At 43.2% G+C, this 15,084-nt stretch overlaps 1 protein-coding gene across 4 annotated transcripts in view; it reads right to left on the bottom strand.

The window, feature by feature from the left end:
- The window catches only part of NTRK3 (neurotrophic receptor tyrosine kinase 3), a 1,591,631-nt gene that overhangs the window by 941,282 nt on the left and 635,265 nt on the right, over positions 1-15,084 (bottom strand). For all 4 annotated transcript variants that reach the window (XM_085644469.1, XM_085644471.1, XM_085644470.1 and 1 more), the window contains one exon: positions 13,357-13,425. In XM_085644469.1, the coding sequence (XP_085500595.1) occupies positions 13,357-13,425 (69 nt within the window). The remainder of the gene's footprint in view (positions 1-13,356; positions 13,426-15,084) is intronic.

Genomic DNA, 15,084 nt, shown 5'->3' with positions numbered 1-15,084 from the left:
AAAGTATCATTGGGCTAAGCAGGTGTGAGTCTAGCCAAATCTGGGGCCAAGTTGGAACACTCGAAAAGCCAGATCTTCAGATTTTTGCAGAATTCAAAAAGTTAGAAGGGGGCTCTTATCTATAGTGGCAGGTCATTCCACACTTTAAGCTGATGTAGGAGAAGCCTCAATCCCTGAATTAGGTTTTCAATATACATAGGATGTGTGCAAGTAGGAGTCCTGACGAGTGGAAGTGTCTGGAAGGTTTGTGAAAACAGACGCGATTGATGAGATATGCTGGGCCAGTGTTACGTAGTGCCTTCAAACTGTGGGGGAGGAGTTTGAATTGTGCTGTCTTGTTAATGTATGGGGAACCAGTGAAGCTCCTTCAAGTGTGGTGTGATGTGCGTGTGGTGTGCTTGATAGGGATTCTGGCCGGCAAGTTCTGAATGGTCTGCAGCCTTCTTGTGAGTTTTTTGTTGATAATGGCATAGAGGGTGTTCCCGTAGTCTAGTTTGATTGTGATGAGGGTGTGTGTTTAGGGTGCATAGGCTGCATAGCATGTTTAACCTGAAAGTCGACACATATGTTTGTAAGTCATGCACATTGCGAAGACAAAAAAAGTCAGAATGATCCACCATTGTCTTGGAGAATTTGAACAGCTGCTATAGGCACAATTATAGTTATTGGTTTTCTATGCACTACCACCAGATATTTTCTTAAATTGTTTTCTTCTTGAATCAAACATTAACATAGTTCAAGTTCTGACCTGTGTTGTCAGTGAAAAAGAGTTAAACTCAGATATTTGATGAGTTTATTTTAGTTGAAAATACTCTGTTACGTATTGAACTTGGTCGGTAATAAAGACACAGTTGCTTGCAACGTTAAGCTTTCAAATTGGTGAATATAACATGTGGAGCAGTACTACAAAATCACTATTTCAAAAGACCCTCATTATAATTTAAATTGTTATCCACTGGTGCACCGAAGATTTGTTTTATCACACAAGGTGCAAAAGTCCATGCAGTCTAGAATAGCAGAATGGCATTTTTAGATGACTCTATTGGCCAGCAATCCAAAAAGCACATTAGCAGCAAAAGATTACAATTCCCACTGCAACTCAGAGATACTTGTAAAACTCTTCAATGGCTCAGGTTGATAAACATCAATTGCTGACATAGAATAAGCAGCAATGTATTCCAGTAATTTAGAACATTTCATAAAGTCCTGTAGCCCCACAGCTTTGTACGGAAGCATATCAGGACCAACCTCCATAAGAAAGCTTCAACAGCAACCTTAATAATTCCTGTGCTACCATTCTCCTCCAACAAATCCATGTGATTTACCCAAGGTCAGGAAACTCTGAACCAAACAATATCTTTTTGAAGGAATAGGGTGGTAGGTAGCATAATTCAGAGTGGCAGGAAGAAGGCGCATCAAGGAGCTCCTTGAGAGATACAGTAGAAAGTTGAACTCAGTTTTCCAACTAATGCTACGTTTGGAATTTCGGATGTTGTGTTTCATCATTTCCACAAGCATACACTCCTGCAGCACGTACAGCATGCATACATAAGCACCCATATTAGCACTGTTACAACGGGCAGGGTTTAGATATACTAATCGAAAATTTTGAAGGATCATGATTACTCTTGGAATAAAGCACCGGGAGCCATGACAGTGGCCGAGAGGGGGAATTAGATATGAGTGGGGATATCTGTTGTTCAGATATGGTCATTCACATGCCCATATGTCATATATGAAGCCTACATACCCACAATATTTTTACACAATCATAAAACTTTCTGGAGCTTTGATGGGTTAAATTTTAGAGCTATTTTAACTGTTAATTTGCTCATCCACTGCAGATTTGCAGATCAACGGTAGATCCTTTAATCCATTCTAGAAGATAAAGGTACACCAGTGGACAAATGAGTTTTTTTGCTGGCAAAAAATAAACAATAACAAGCCCCAACCTTTGAGACAATAATATGATAGACAAAAGAGTGTGAGCTTCACTAATCTAATACATACATGATTAGCTCTCACTATTTTGTCTTGCAGAATAATAGCGTAAACATTAATTTGGTTAAGAAAATCACCTCAAAGGCAGAAGAAATCAGCTACAAGCGACAGAAGTTGTATCATACATGCAAATCAAGTCAAACTACAGAGAGTCTGAGGTAAAAAGTGCACATAAGAAGTAAATTGAGATTTGAAGCCTATAAAGAAAAATGCTAAAATGAAAAATACGAAAATCGACCACGAAATGTATTTTTATTCATTGCTAAAAAGAACCAACCAGTCAGGGTCCTGAGGAGAACCAAAAAGTAATGAGAGGTTTGAAATGCATTGAAGACTATACTTGTGGATGTTTGTAGTTGAAACAAAATTCTATTGGCGGCAATTGTACAAAGGACTTTGGAGGCCTACCTAAACAGTGTGTTGTATAACCCACAAGGGACAATATGAATAGGAGGTTCATTTCCAAAACAACACTAATAATTGAAACCTCATTGTGATGTTAATCAAAGGACTGGTTTTAAGTGAGAATACTTTTGTGTCATGCACTGCATGTCTAATGTAAATGTTGAGCTGAGTTGTTGACATTTTTTTATTTGTATGAGAATATTTGTTAATTTGATTTTTTCAGACAAGGCTGAAATATTGTGCCTAATATTTGAATGTCGTCTGAAAGATATGTTAAAGTGCACATGAAATAGTCACAAAATAATCTAAAAGGTTATTGAAAATAAAATATGGGCCATGTTAGTTCAATTACTTGACCATGAAAAAAAGTGTGAATTGAATAATTACAGCATGGGTAATTGCAAATATATATTTTTAGACAGTTGGCATTTTCTTGCCCTAGCTATTTGGTGCCTGCAGTCTTTCTCTAGGTCACACGCCTGGGTGTAGTTGACAGTTGGGAGTTTTGTTTTCCTCATAGACAGCCACACACAATGGGGAGCTTAGGTTTGACTGGATGGGCTATCACTGGCAGGATGGGAAGGAGAAGCTGGACCCAGCCCCACTTACACTTGAATAGGCTGTGTCCTGTCTTCATATTATGGGCTGCATAACCCCTTGTAGTTAGTTTGGAGCGAGGGCCAGGAATGCAGGGCACCTGTGCACTTCAAAGGCATGCCTCTAGAAGCTTCCCCCCACTTCAAAGGCACAACATAGTATAAATACTTGTCCTCAGATACCAACTCTTTAGTACTCTTCTGGACCTGTGGATACTCTACCAGGAAGGAGGACTGTTGTTCTGCTGAAAGAACTGCTGCACTGCTGGGCTGTTGCTCTGAAGGAACTGCTGCACTGCTGAGCTGACCTCTTACCTGCTGCCCTTCTCCCTGGGTGAGAGCGACTGAATCTGCATCTCTTGAACCCGGAAATTAGAGTGACTCCAAGGGCTAGTTGGCTGGCCTCCTGATCTGAAGCCTCAGGGACACAGCAGGCTTCCAACAACCTTGTGCCTGCACCTAGACGTTGTCATCTGTGAGTGTACCCTGCCAAGTAGTGCCATCCCAGTCCTGGACAATTTTAAGTGGGCTTAAGGTGCTCCACCAGCCCCTGTTGATCCAGTGGAACTAAAGCATCTCCTCCGCTGTGTGCTGCAAATCTGGGTAGAACAGACTCATCACTTCTGCTGTGTGGATTTGATCTGTTGCAAAGACCCGCGTTGCAACACATCAGAACTGCCACTGAATGGCGCATCCTCTGTGCAGGTCCTCTCATCCCTCATCAATGGCAGCCTTGATGACGAAGACAGACTTCACATCACAGCCTCGAAGCTCTTCAGAACTGACACATCACCCGACTGCAGACCACATTCTCAATGCCGGGCTTTGCATCACAAGCCCTGTCGATAGGATCCTTCATGACGATACAGGTTCCTGCATTGCAGCCTCACTGCATCTCGGAGCCAATGCATCGCTTGGGTGGCACAACCCATTTTTGAGGTGCATACTTGCAATGCTCTGCAAACCAGTATTTTACATACTCTGTTTAGCAGGCCTAACTGGGTCTCTGTAGGCCAGTCCGTGCTCCAATTACTGTTGGCCTGAACTTGTGACTTTGTCCTGGTTAGGTGCGACCAGATACCCACAGTTGGTATTTTGTGCTTTTTGACACTATTTTCCCTAAATTCTATAAAATTGCATATCTCCAGTTTTACTGATTGGATGTTTGTCATTTTGGTCTTGTTTTATTTATTAATGATAGTTTCATTTTTCTAACTTTCTTTGGGATCCTTTTTGTGTGGTGTTTTCACTTTATTACTGTTTGAAGTGATGAACAAATACTTTATGCATTGCCTCTGAGTTAAGCCTGTCTGCTCTGTGCCAAGCTATCAGAAGATTTAGCCCAGGTTAATTTAGGGTTGGCATGTGCCTCACTCCTACAAGCAGTGTGGTTGCTGCATGACCAGGGCTCACATTCCATTCATCCATCTATTCAAATTCTTACAACACATATTTGAACTATAAAATAATAATCATTAATGCGGTCAATGGAAATAAATATAGCAGTAGCCAATTGTCATTTTAGTTAGATCAGAGTTTCCATCAGAAGACAATTTTTTGATACACTAATAACGTTGGTGCTAGTTGATGAATCTTCATGAAATTTTCCCCAAAAATGTTCATTTACTCAGCTGCTTCCTGGAAAATTTCAGGCTGAGCCAACAAGCAGTGCTCCAAGAATAAGGCAGCGAGTCCCAAAACGTTGATTTCCAATATTAATTGCCCTGCCAAATTTTGGAATACGATGTAGAAAAACCATTCGGAGTGAATTACAACACATTTGGCAAGTAGTTAGAACTTTACTCAGAAAGGTTGCCTTCTGTTACATGATGAAAAGCCGTTTAGTTATTTTCAAGAAATTAATGTGTAAAGTGGTGCTGGTGTGGTCATTAAGGGGTGTTCAGATATGCTATGACTGGCCACTATAAAGGAGGCTGGTCAATTCTGATTGGTACGTTCCAAACCAGACAATATGTTGTGGCAGCCATTATAGTACTCAGGGATATGGTCCCTGATTCATGAAAATGAATTTAGAAAATATAAGGGGACAAAGATGAGCAGTGACACCCCTGGCACCTTTGATTGGCTTGCCACAGCATGGACAACATGCTCAGGGATATTGTCCCAATTAAAATGCAGTTTAGTGGATTTCAGGTTTTGAGGGTCACAAAAAAAGTACTTTTGGAGGGCAGTAACAGATTTCATTCACAATATATAAATGATGGTCGGTTTGGTGTACCGTACTAATTTTATGAATTGTGGTGTGTTCTAAGGTAATTTTTATCCTGTGATAAATGATGACCCTCTGCTGCAATTTGAAGAACCATGTTTGAAAGAATACTGTTTTATATCAAGATGTTCTCATACAGGTTATGGAAGATGCTCCAGAGGCTAGAATGAGCACATTTTTTATAGGTTCACACTATCTTCCTCAGCCATGTGAGAATAAAGTCTGATATTCTGAGTAAAACAAAACTTCCAACAGCAGCATATACTTCCAACAACAGCAGTTAGGGGCATATCAACAAGCCCCGGCGTTAAAATTATCGCCGCTTTAGCGTCTATTTTCGGGCGAAAAGCGGCGATAATTTTAACGCCCTATCAGCATGGACACGCTAACGCGTGAATCCATGCCTTAATGCCCATATCCTTTGCGCCTTGCCTCGCATCGCTAATGAGATGCGAGGTAGGCGTTCCCATCTGGAATCCAGGAAAATAATCGCTAACACGGCTATTAACAATGAAATCGCTAAGCCGTCTAGCGACATAAAAAGTAGCACTAACCGGGTATATCGCCGGTTTCTTACGCCTGCCATTTTTCCTACTTAGGCATATATATCATGGGAGGTGGATTGTTAAACTAAGTCCACATCTCCATATCTACAATGTTTCCCCTAACGCGTTTTTTTATAGCTGGAATTCCTGCGATATTGCCGCTTTCTGCCGCTATTGCTGGGATTTCTATCACCTCGGCTATGCACGTTGGTAATAGTGCGCTAACTGGGCGATAGAATCCAGCGATAGACAGCGTTAGGAATGTGCACGTTAAAGGCGGCTAGCGATAATTATCGCTGCCGCTTGATGATACGCCCCTTAGTTTGTTGATTCCCCAGTGTTCTATTGTAGTTTCCCACAGTGTTCTAACAAACAAACACTAGAGCGATAACATTCTGTAATCATGTCAAAACGCCTGAAGCCATTATGAGGGACTCAAGGCTGTAAAACATAAAGCGTTCCCTTTAAAAAATGAACAAAATTAGGGACTTCGTTTTATCCTAGAAATTATTGGTTAGTACTCTAGCAAACTAACATGAGGACACATTTTCTATGAGTTCTAAAATATCATTTTCATCTATGTCAGTAAACCATTGTGACATGCAGACTGAAACTTGTACTTTGAACACCAGCAGCAGCCTGTCAGTTAACTCTCTAGTGATCAACTGCAGCGTTACTAGAAAAGTTCTAACGAGCAACAAGAGTGCCTACATTCTGTATTTATGACAAAAGTGTGGCAGACCAAAAGGTTTTAATACTGAAGACATTTTCTATAGATGATACGGCAGGAAATGAAAAAAAAGCAGGGTTTTATTGTTGCAATAACAATTATGGTTAGTGGTCTAGAAAGCTCAAAAGTGAAAATTTCAGATTTCACAAATATCTTCCTCATTATGGTTAGTAAAACATTCTGACATCCAGAGTCAAATGTGTGCTTTCAATGCGAGCAGCAGTCTGTCAGTACTCCCTAGTACTCAACAGCAGCCTCACCACAGAGTTCTAATGAATAACAAAAACACTAACATTTTCTATTCAAGACAAAAGGGAGTCACTCCTGAATGCCATTTTGATGGAACAGGAACTGTTGAATTGAAACCTTACCTGAAGAGCAGCCTGAAGAAAATGAGCATACACATTTTAACCCCTTCAGCGCTGCGCGGATTCCCCCGCGGTGCTGAAGGGTTCTAGCGCGGGCGGGGCCATGACGGAACGGTTCCGTCATGAGCACAGCTCAACCGATGCTCATGACGGAACCGTTCCGTCATGAGCATCGAAGGGGTTAAAATGCACAATTGCAATTTTCTCTGTGGATTACACTATTTCCATGCTACCAACCAACACATACTTTCCAGAACTCTTTGCTGTATATGCGGGGTGAGGTCCTAAGCAGTGCACGGGGGGAACACAAGTTATCGGGCCTGATATAGTTTGGACTCTGCCAGAGCGCCACATGATGTGTCTCATTTCTGCATTTAAAATTCTAAATTTCACTTTTAAATTCCAGAAGCTGAATGAACATTGCAACAAATGATAAGTCGATCAATAGAACAGTCTGAAATGTTTAAGTTAAATGCAGATACAGCCAGCAACATTTGTTGAAAGTTTTACATGGATCTGGTCATAGATAGGAATTCTTTTATATTAAATAGGTAAACATTACTCTCTCTTTGGGGTTGTAAACCTGTAGCTTTATCCATCGTATTCTCCAGTAAGTGGAGCACGGAATGAGTCTTTCTTTTCCTGAAAGGAGCGCTTGTAAGTCTCCCCAGCAGGTCAGCATTGCAAAGCCGCATTGATTTACCGTCCAATTATTCTTCGAGGTGAGGATTCCACACCTTATTAACAATTCAGCAGACTATTGTTTGTGCCTACCTATGCCTGACGGTGATGCTACCATTGCTCCAAAATGCGCACATAGGATTGATAGGGAATTGTTGAACGGGCATTATTCTGACAGTATCTCTCACTGAAAGCTGAACTTGACATCAGACAGAAGTCAAGAAAATGGTTTATTTATAAATTCAAATTTTTTATCAAAGTGACTGGTCTTTCGGAGTTGTGGCTTCAGCAAATCTGTTAACAGTGGATAGTAAACAGCATTGTAATAAGCATATTTGGAATATAGCAAGCCCTCGCTGTCTTTCTTGCTTTTTAGTCTGTAGAAGAATATTTGTTTTTCTTTCCTACCCATTAAAATGTGCCTAGAAGAAATGGGAATAGAATAGATTTCGAAGTGGCTACTGTTCACGAAGTGAACTGGTCAACCTCGTTTTGTCTGACATGAACATTCCACTGTGGCTAGTTAGATTTTTCAGGCTTGCCGAAAGAGCATCTTCTACTCGCATGAGAGTAAATCATCTGGGGCAAACATTTGCAAAATTCTGTACAGCGAATCCTGCACATGTATTTTTTCATTTGGTGTAGAGTTCGGAATTATTGGGGGCTGTTAGATCTGGGGGTCTCTAGTTGGCAGGGTAGGTTCCACTGTCCAAGTAGGGACCCTTGCTTCTAGTCAGGGAAAGGGGGATACACTGTTAAGATAACCCCTGCTCACCCTCAAGGTAGCTTGGCCTGAGCAGTCTAGGCTATCAAAGGCAATGTGTAAAGTATTTGTACCAACACTCACAGTAACACAGTGAAAACACCACAGATTTACTCCACACCAGTTTAGAAAAATAATGTATCTTTACTAAATACTTCACAAGACCAAATACTACAGACAAACCAACATATAATTCAAAAGGTTACTTTAAAGATAGTTCAAGAGTTTGCAGAAAGTACTCCAGGATGTAAAAGTCAGTGTCCTGCACAATGCGACTCTCAATGCACAAAATGCGACACTTTCGTGCCCAACAGTACCTGTAGTTGCGATAAGGTTCCCAAAAGCTATAACAAGGAAGATGGCAAAGGCGATGCGATGCTCCTGAGATCCTGGGGAGGCTTTGCAGCAGCCCTGCTTCACGCAGCAGAGGTGGATGCGCCGGCTCCGATCTGTAGGGGGAGGATGCGATACCTTTGGCTTTCGTTGCGTAGGTTTCTTGGGGGGAAGCTTCACGCACAGGTTCGATGCGACACTCTTCGATGTGGTGCGATGCGTGGCGCAGCGTTGCCTTCCGGCGCCGCAACTCTCGATGCGCCATGGAATGGGACTCTGCGTCGACGCACGCAGCGATTGGAGACTTTTCACGCACCGGCAGTGGTGCGGCCCGCAAACTGGTTCTGCGACAACCCTCGCAATGGCAGGAAGCTTCACGCTTCGGGACGATGCTCGACGCACTCGGCGATGCGGAGACCCTGCGTGTTGCGATGGTGCCGCGATGAAATTTTCCACGCACTCTCGTTTTGCGACACGCAATCGGATGATGCGTTGGGTACCAGTCACTCTTGTTCACGCTTCTGCTTCCCAGCTCCCAAACTCAGCACAACGACCTCCTGAGGCCCCAAGACTGGGCAAGCACTCCAAGGCAGGTCAGAACTCTCTCAGCAGAGTTCCAGGGGAGCTGGTGGTGAAGTCCTTTTGTTCCTGGGACTTCTTAACAGGGAGCCAGCTCTTCTCAGGCCCTTGGAGATCAGAATCAAAAGAAGGGGACACAGCAAAGTCCTTCCCCTCTCCTTGGCAGCAAAGCAAAACAGCAAGCAGGCAGTCTTCTCCTCTTCAGTCCTTTCAGCTTTCTCCTTGGCAGAGGTTCCTTCTTAGTTCCAAAGTGATCTAAAGTTTTAGGTGTCTGGGGTCCTCTTCTTAACCCCTCCAAGCCTTTGTCTCTCTTTGTTCCAGTGGGGGGATTCCCCTGCTCAAACCGGTTCCTGGGTGTGCTCTGCTCTGGAGCACCTGGTTCCTTTCAGAGTGAGGGGCAGGGTCGTTAGATGCTCAGCAGGAGGTGGAGCCTTCTTTGTGCCAGCAGAGGCAGAGTCCTCAGCCTGGCCAGCAGGGGGTGGAGCCAGCTTTGTGTTTGGCAGGGACAGCCCTATTCAAACCCAGGGACTACTCCTCCCACCCATCTAAAGCAGATCTCCCTATTCACCCTGCTGCTGACTCATCCAGGCTCCTGGAGCCACCTGGCCCATCACATGACACCCTTCAGCCAACCAGCACACAGGCACACAGGAAGGTTAAACAGGAGAATAGCTACTTTCTAAAAAGTGCTATTCTCACACAGTGAATTTAAAAACCATCTTGCTAAAAAGATGTATAATTAAATTCTGAACACAGAGATACCAAACTTGGATTTTCTATCTTGCCCTTATGGGAAGATAGGCATGTAAACAGCCTTCCCCATTCTATCCTATGGGCAAGATAGCCTCTCAGCAGTGAAAAACGAAAATGACTGTAATTCACTACCAGGGCATGTTACACACCTCAGTACATGCCCTACCTTTCAGATATACTGCACCCAGCCCAGGGGGGTACCTAGGGCCACCATAGGGATGCCTTACATGTACAGAAAGGGAAGGATAAGGCCTGGTCAGTGGGTGCACTGGCCAGGTCGACATGGCAGTCCTGGACTGCACATAGGCACTGCAAGCAGGCCTAAGACATCAATTTAGCGCTACTCCTGTGGGTGGCACAATCAGTGCTGCAGCCCACTAGTAGCATTTGAATCACCAGCCCTGGCACACGCAGTGCACTTTACTAGGGGCTAACAGGTGAAACAAATATACCAATCATGGATAACCAATCAATATAACAATTTATACAGAGAGCATATGCACTTTAGCACTGATCAGCAGTGGTAAAGTGCTCAGAGTCCTATTGCCAACAACCACAGGTCAGAAAAAATAAAGGAGGAAGAAGCAAAAAATTTGGGGATAACCCTGCAAAATGGGCCGTTTCCAACACAACCCCCTTCCAGCCTAAAGCCAGGGTAGACCAAGCGATACCTCGATGGGATTTCCTGCTTAGGGCGATAGAACACGGAAACTGGCCCAAACAGCAGGGTACTATTCCTGTTCTACGCCTTCCTGAACCCGGTTGGATCTCTCCATCCATACTCTCAGGGTCCACCAAGCCAACCCATGTGGAACCCTTCTCTTCACCTGTGGACACCACCTGTGCAGCACCTAGCCTTAACTTGCCCACAGGTGTGTCCCAACAGACAGACAGCAAGCCGCAGTGACCAGTGACACTGGTCAGGGATGAGACCCAGGCCTTATGCCTCTCAGGGCCCTCAAACCCCTGTGGCATCAGAAGGTGGGGGGCAGTAGCCCCAGGTGCTGGGCACCCTTTGTCCACTTCCTTTCCTGTCAGGTTGGGTCTGACAACCTGGCACTGACCGACCAGCCCCGGGCCTGTATCCGGTGGCTGGACAGGAGGCTGGGGTAGGCTTTTCCATACCCAGTCCTCCTCTTCCTTGGGGCTCTGTACCCCCCCACCTGGAGCGGTACCCCCTTCTAGAATAGTCAGGGCACCTGCGGCAGGTGTCCTGCACCATTCACCCACCAGTTCAGGGGTTCTATCCTGCAACTGGGATCCCAGGTCAGGGGGGACACCCGGACCTGGCCCTCCAACCTAGGGTCTACACCCTCCAGGTGAACCGGGGTCAGAGGCGAGGACTCCCTCCCTCTGCACCCCCTTCCAGAATTCTGCACCCTCCTACTCGGAGTGGTACACCTCCAAGACAAACTGGTAGAGACACTGCTTACAGATGTCCCTCCCTCCAGTTCAGGACCTCTCTCCAGCAACTGGTCTCCCAACCTAGGGTCTAAACCCTCCGGTTGCACACCTGCCTGGCATGCCAGGACTTCTGGGGACTCACACAGTATCTCCCCGAGGGTGACACATGACTCATGTGTCTCGTGACAGTCTGCCTGGGTGCACTGGCCAGGTCGACATGGCAGTCCTGGACTGCACATAGGCACTGCAAGCAGGCCTAAGACATCAATTTAGCGCTACTCCTGTGGGTGGCACAATCAGTGCTGCAGCCCACTAGTAGCATTTGAATCACCAGCCCTGGCACACGCAGTGCACTTTACTAGGGGCTAACAGGTGAAACAAATATACCAATCATGGATAACCAATCAATATAACAATTTATACAGAGAGCATATGCACTTTAGCACTGATCAGCAGTGGTAAAGTGCTCAGAGTCCTATTGCCAACAACCACAGGTCAGAAAAAATAAAGGAGGAAGAAGCAAAAAGTTTGGGGATAACCCTGCAAAAAGGGCCGTTTCCAACAGGGGCTTACATACATCCTTTGACTGGCCCAGGCAATCTACAGCAGTCGTAGATATTATATTCACGAGAGCGCCTACTTCCCAGTATGTTGAAAGTGTTCCTGTTTGTGTGAAAGTAATGTGCATTTATTCAAAACTCTTTTTTCTCTAAAGGTTTTTTTTTCCTTTGGAGAACCGCCAGGCCATATTCACAAGGGGTTACTGGTACCAGAACGTGACTTTTTTTAACGTTCTGGTGGAGATAACCCCTTTGCCCTGTTTACAATGCGGCGTTAAGCCACTTAACGGGGACTAACACCGCCTTGTAAATAACACCCCTATTCATGCAGCACTTAGCCTGAAAGGGGTGGGAAATGGGTGTTGAAGTGGGGGTTCCGCCGCAACACCCATTGCTTTTTTACGCTGCCCCCTATTTACAAGGCTGGTGCAAATATGAGGCAGTGCCAAAAATAAGACCAGGGAAAACCTGGTCTTAAACTATTGTGCTAGGGTGCCTTCTTTGGTGTTGGCGCTAGGCAGCTAACTTTAGTGGCAGTGCTAGGGGAAATGCCGGGGTGTGCCATATTATTGTAAATACGGTGCATCCATGCATCTTCAGAATGTGGGAGCGTGGTGATACCAATTGTGGCGTAACACCGTTCTCTGCCATTCTGTTGTGAATATGCCCCTACTTTCTCTAAATCTTGTTCAAGAATGAGGAATGGTTTGTGAAGTTTACTGCACCGTTTAAACACATATGTTAACCTTTGTGTGAGTAGAATTAAATGTAAAAATGTGGTGGACAACGTCACTACAAATTATAGTGAATGCCTACAAATCTACACTTTTGTGAGCGTTAATGACCTATTCAGCTGCCAGCTCCACTACTGGGATAACACATGTTCTCATTTCTAATTCTAGATTTATGACAGAAGAAAATGCTAGTTCTCACAACAAAAATTGTGAGAACCAGCATTTCTCACAACACAAATTTCACCAATTGTATTAATATCACACTTATTCTTATTCTGTGAACCAGGATGTGTATTTTTTAAGGTTGGAGTTCTGTTCATTGCAAAGATAATCTCAGTTTGTAATTCACCTGAATTTATTGTGGAAGTACAGTAAGTAGTTAATTGAACAGTGGCATCTGGTGGGAGTGTAGTTTGGGACAATCCTTTTATAGACACCATACTTTTTTTTGCTATGCCTAGTGCCTTTTCTGGAAAGTGTTGATTGTACATTGTTTTCAACTGGTTGATGCTAGAGGAAGAATCTGTGAGCAGGTGTTGTGGTTTATGTTTAGGTAGTGCTTCTGATTTATGTTTCTTTGGCATACATAGTACAGACTTTGAGAATGTTCATAATGAGGACACAACCCCTTTTTAATTTAAATCCATGTGTTACCAAGACTTGTCTGTACTTACAGTTCTTCAAGTTTCAGGTTTTGAAATAGTTGCCAAGACAAAGTAGTCAGCCAGTTACCAGAGAGATTTCTGAAAAATAAGAAGGAACACACACATTAGAAGCAATTTTCTATTTCAAAACATTAGGTTAGCATTCAGTGTCTGTTTTCAAAAGCTTTATTACGACACCTTCTCTGTGGACACCATGGGCAAGAATTACTATTTTTTAAAGAACACATTGCAGCAGCCAGAAATGCTGTCCTGCATTGTGCAAGGGGGAAATTAGTACAGAACTATTAGCATTTTTTATGCATAGTTGTATTCCACGATAAACTCAAAAGGATCTACACATTGGGTGTGTCCTGTGCTCTTCTGCACACATGCAATATGTGTTGTTTTTATTTTTGAGAAATGAACATATTTCCCCTTGTTAAATTGTATCTTTTCATGCAAATCCCTGTCTGGCTATCTTAGTAGATCGGGTTTTTGACAAGCCCTTTGGCTATTTGCGCTTATTCCACATAAAGTCCCCTTCGTACAAAGCAGAGCAAAGCACTTTTTGCACTGAGAAAAGGTCACCTTTCCAGCGCTAAATATTTGTGTCTAAATATGTGACCCTCTACATCTAATGATTATCATCACCAGGAATAGTAACATGTTCTGATGAAAACAAAGAGAGTTGCCAATGACATTTAAATTACCTGAAAATGTATTTGTCAATTAAAAAATGCAACATCATACATCATACAAATGATAGCATTCTTCTTTTTTATCGAAAATTGGGATAATATTTCCAAGTGCAAAAATGCTGTGTTACAGCATTTATCAAAAACGATATTCCTACTAGATAAATCTTGATTGTAATACATTTATTCTACATATCAGCACCAGTGGTGTAGCAAGAGTAGAAGTATAGGCCGGCTAGGGTAAACCCCTAGTCAGTCATCTTTGGACTGTCTCTCTTCAAATGATTTAATCCGCCTACGTATGTATGTTTTTTATGAGGAGACCTTTCTCAGCCAAGTTAGCACTTCTAGAATGTATTGGGAAACAGGAACTTGAATTAGGTGCAAATAGAATACATCCCCTGCCCATTTGGCTATCATTTCTATCGACATAATTCACACTTTCAAACAGCAAATCCTTTTCAAACTTTTATGCAGACTCAGTTTGCTGCTGTGGGTGACCATGTTAGTTAGTGCATATAACATCTGGAACTCATTACTTCCCTCAATGAAATCGTTGGCCGCTATTAAAACCTTCAAACAAGAGTTAAAGATCTTAATGTTTTAACTTCATATACAAAAACAAACTTTGCTAAAAGTGCCATTGTGCCATCATAATTGCACTATACTAATTATCTCCCTCCTGACCACTGCACTTGTAACCATTTGTTGATTAACCTGTGCAAGGTGCTCTGACATCCAATTAAGTCTAGTTCATGCCAGTGCTTAACTTGTAAAAATATAACTGTCACGTTCCAACATCTGCCACCACATATGACATCACCAACAGCTCCTTCCACCACTGTCAAATGTCAGTGCCAGCATTACTTACTAATCAACAGAAGTGTGAAAATGTGGACAATTCCTGGCCATCACAAGCTTTAGGGAAGGCATGGCAGTGTTAGTTGTAAATATTTGTTTAGTACTTTGAATTGATAAGCACTCTACTTTAGTACGTTGCTTAAAACTAGACAGACAACACCACTTTGTGGTGTACTTTAATGAATAAGTGCCAGTGTTTGAA

Source organism: Triturus cristatus, chromosome 3_1 (genome assembly GCF_964204655.1).
Source record: "Triturus cristatus chromosome 3_1, aTriCri1.1, whole genome shotgun sequence".
Lineage (NCBI taxonomy): Eukaryota > Metazoa > Chordata > Amphibia > Caudata > Salamandridae > Triturus > Triturus cristatus.
This window is presented reverse-complemented; position numbering and strand designations above follow the sequence as displayed.